This window comes from Merops nubicus, unplaced genomic scaffold, assembly GCF_000691845.1.
Source record: "Merops nubicus isolate BGI_N331 unplaced genomic scaffold, ASM69184v1 scaffold20677, whole genome shotgun sequence".
NCBI classification, from domain to species: Eukaryota; Metazoa; Chordata; class Aves; order Coraciiformes; family Meropidae; genus Merops; species Merops nubicus.
The window spans coordinates 16,912-21,095 of NW_008622531.1; the positions used below are offsets into that span (position 1 = coordinate 16,912).

Here is a 4,184-nt window from a genome sequence, read left to right on the forward strand (position 1 = left end):
TCAGCTAAGTCCACTGTTATTACACCTTGATGATCAGTGAGAATAACTTCCCATTTATCCTCAACTTTCTCTACAAATTCACAGGTTAGCAGAACGTCACTTGTTCTCTTGGTGAAGGCAAGCACTGTTTCCTCTGCCCAATCTGCATTTTTTTGGCATTTAAGTCCACCTAGGAAGCAGTGAATGCTTATTGGTGGAACAGATGCCAAGTCCTCAGGGAGCCTGTGGGCTTGATCAGCGTGAATTACAGAAGTATTACCATAATCAATATACTGTACACTTAGCAAGTTGTCAGAAGTCTTCTCTTTTACTACTGCTCGATACCACAGGCTGTCTTCTGAATAAACAGCACTGATTAAGTCTCCTGCTTGGCAAAGCTGCCCACAAGGGTTCTCTCCTTGTGCACTACTGTTTAAGCTTTCCGAAATGCTGTTAAGCTGAGACTCGTCACTTCCTAGCTGAACATAAAAATCCAGTGGGTCATTGACATGAGACATGTACACTAACACTTTAAGAGCTGGCACTATCTTCTGTTGCACTACATCAGGGACATTTTTAAGCATTACACACCTGCATTCAGCATCAAATTTAATATCTGACTGTGAATCCACCTGGACAGAGAGCAGAGGCTCCTCCCCTGCTGTATTTAAGCAAGCCTCCCTCTTACTGCAAAGCATTTCATCAGATTCTAGTAACCCAGGTGCCAGATCTCCCTCCCTAGCAGGCTGGAAAAGGCCTACATCGTCTGCCTGGAAGTCCCTGTTGCTACTCCCCCCTCCTCCCTGAGCTTCAAATCTGCATTTCAGTCTTTCAAGCGGCCTGTCTGCATTTAAAGGGAACTCTGCAGCCTCATTCCTCTCACTCACATCTGCATTTCTAGAGCACAAAGCTTCATTTCCTACACGCTTGTTTAGTAAGCTTAACTCCTTCAGTTTCACATTAATTTGAGTATTGCCATCAAACAACTCAATCAACAGTTTACCATCAGATTCCTTTCCTACTACTATTGCCTTTAATTGCCTTTCTAGGACAGATTGCTTAAACCACACCGCAGCCTCTTTGGGAACAGAAGTTATATCAGACAAGGAACACTTTATGGCCTGCATTGGCAAAAGTAAGATATCACAAGCATCTCGGGGTAAAGGAAGCATATCATCCTTCTCTATTGTGTCTGTGTTCCCAAAATCCACAAAGAAGACTTCCGTGTTAGGTTTTCTTCTCAAAATCACCCCTCTGTACCACTGATGGTCAGTATACTTTGCTAGACACAAGGTCTCACACTTTTGCACGGATTTTAAGCTGCTCATGGTTTCTCTTAGGCAACTGATGTTATGGGTAAGCTGTGCCAAGACATCTGCACATCTCTCCAGCTGGCAGTAAAACGCCCGCGGATCCTCGACGTGTGTAACATAAACGTCTTCCTCACTCCCAATCTTAATACCATGCACAGAATAATAGTAAGAGTGAAGCTGAACAGAGGGTGCCAGAGGTTTTTGAGGACATAAACGTCTGGCCACACCTCTCTCAGTCAGAAACTGGCAAGCACTCTGAAAGGGTGTCATTAAATCCACAACATTAAATAGTTCCTTATTGTCTATCGAAGCCAAGGCAAATATTGTGCACTTCAGTTCCAAGTGAGATGAGGAATTGTCAACAAACTCCTGAAAAGCCTGAATTGCTGCTTCATCCCAAGCAAAAGGATCCTGATCATTTGCTTGGATTAAGGTGTAAAGGCTGCACCTGAAAGCCTGAGCCTCTAACCCAAGAAAGTGCTCGGTAGTTGAGCGGAGGCTCGTTAGAGGGACCAGCTCTCTGTTGCCATAGTCCACATACTCAACTTCTACCTTCTCTGCAGAGGACACTTCACTGGTAATTACAGCCCTGTACCATTTTTCATCCCCCGAGTACTGGGCTAAACACAGAGAATCTGGCCAAGTCTGTGGGTGGGATGAATTTTTGCAATACTGCTGAATTTCAGCCATTAGTATCTCAAGGTCATGGTGATTTCTACTTAACTGACACCAAAAACAGCTGGGATTTTCAACATAGGACACAACTACGTTAACTGTGCTTCCCACTTCTAACTGACATTGGCCAAAGGAACTTGGCTTCATTTCCACACAACTCTGCCTCCAAGGCACAGGCAGGTTTTCCTTGCCCACACACTTCTGAACAGGAACAGATTCACTACTTTCAGAACTATGAAGAGATGCAACAGGGCTCTCTCTGACCACCTCAGCCACACAAGGAGTAAGTGCTCTATCACCTCTCTTCAGATCAGATTCTTCTCCAAGCCTCTTCTCTACATTTCCATGGTTTTCCACCCCAGCACGTGCTGGGGAAGAGGCCTGGCTCACAGCCTGATCAGGTAACTTCTGGAGATTTTGGGGGATTTCATATGTCTGGTATTCAGCATACCCTCTCTGGGCCAGGAGCTTACTTACACTTTTCTCTCCTAATTGGGACTGGTCGAAAATGTCAACCATGTATTTGTCACCCTGTGCACTCAAAAAATGAACCTTTAATCCCTTGTTCAGTACAATCTCTCTGAATGCAGACACTGATGATTCACTCCAACTCCCCCTCAGAGGGGAGATACCTGCCAAACAGCACTTGAGAGCTAAAGCAGGCAGTTCCCTGAACTGAGGCAGCAGCTCCTTTATCACACATTGATCTACAGTTTCTGTGTTGCCTCTGTCCACAAGGTGTATTTCTACCCCACCATCCAGCACCCTGGTGATTACTGCTCGATAAAAGCAACCATCTTCTCCACTGACACAACAAAGGGATCCAGGCTGTAGGGCCCACCCAGCACCATCCAGCTTAGTGGCATGAGAGTAAAAATTCCACATGCTCTGACTCAGCTGCCTGAAGAGCTGGCAATGCTCATGGAGCTGCAGCCAGAACTCGGACGGGTCTCGGAGGTAGGACACCTGCACGTCACGGAACGCACCCAGCTTCAGATGCACACCACCTGCAAGAGCAGGGGCCAAATCCCTGTGCATTAAACCAACAGGAGGTACTCCTGGTGGCAGTTCCAGTTCTTCAGCTGTGGATTCTTCTACATCTAGCTGTTCCTGAGCCTCAGCTTGGCTCACGAGGCAGCAAGCCTGCACCCCAAAAACATGGTTCAAGTTGATACCCTTCTCCCCATACAGGCTCACATAATAGAGATGCTCAAAGGAGTTAAATGCATTGATGTGAGCCCTCACTCCTTTGCCTAGCACCAATGTTTTCAGCTCATCAACCTGAGATGGGGACCAGCTACGACCCCCGTCTGAGATACCCTGAAGAGCACAGGCATAAGTCACTACAGGCATGCGAAAACACTCAACAGGCAAATGGCGCAGGTTAGCTCTGGTCACAGTCTCCTTCCTGCCATAGTCCACAAGGATGACTAGAGCCACTTGCTGGTCCTGCTCCCCAGCAAGAAGCTCCAGCAGGAGCGCACGGTACCACTGGCCATCTCTGCCACGAGCAGCACAGGGTGAGCCCACACTAGGCAATAAATCCTCCTCCCATCTGTCATACGTGTGGCGCATGGTATCAGAAAGGCAACAAATCTCCTCGGACAGGCTCTGCAGCTGGCAGTAGATGTGGTGGGGGTCAGAAACATGGGTCACTAGGACAGGCTCCGTCACACCCAGCTGAAGCCGTGGGTAGAAGTAATCCAAGGCAGCTGCCACCGGCTGGTAAGAGAGCAAAGTTTTGAGAAGCTGCGGCACTGCAGAACCTCCAAGGGAACATGCTGGAGGCTGCACCTTGAACTGGTTCCTTAAGCAGCCGTAGGTTAGGCAGTGCCTCAGCACCTGGGAGAACCAAGTGGGACTGACCCGCCTGGCCAGGCCCACGTCATGCATCTGGGCCACAAGCTGGGGCAGCTCGAGCACCACGAGCTGCGGCGTCACCACCTCCCGTACCAGGCCGGTCACCTCTCTGCCGTTCAGGCAGCTGAGGTACTCCATAGCTTCCACCGTCCAGCTGGAGACGGGCACATCCCCGCAGGCTGCCACCCTGGCACCTCCAGAGGGCATGACATCAGCCACGATTAAGCCCAGCACCTGCTGGGGCAGGGAGAACAGCTCCGCGCGGCCCCGCGCCAGGTAGCGCGCCGAGGTGACCACCGTGCAGCCCTCGTCCAGCAGGAACACGCGGTAGTGCCACCCGCGGCGGCCCACCACGCA

General features: G+C 49.5%; 1 protein-coding gene across 1 annotated transcript in view; it reads right to left on the reverse strand.

The window, feature by feature from the left end:
* Positions 1 to 4,160, reverse strand: part of LOC103777284 (tudor domain-containing protein 6-like) — a gene marked incomplete at its 5' end in the record, with an annotated part of 10,756 nt that extends 6,596 nt beyond the window's left edge. Inside the window, one exon of the mRNA XM_008944832.1 lies at positions 1 to 4,160. This exon is cut by the window's left edge and continues 2,156 nt beyond it. Within this exon, the coding sequence (XP_008943080.1) occupies positions 1 to 4,160 (4,160 nt within the window).
* Between the last annotated feature and the right edge of the window lie 24 nt (positions 4,161 to 4,184).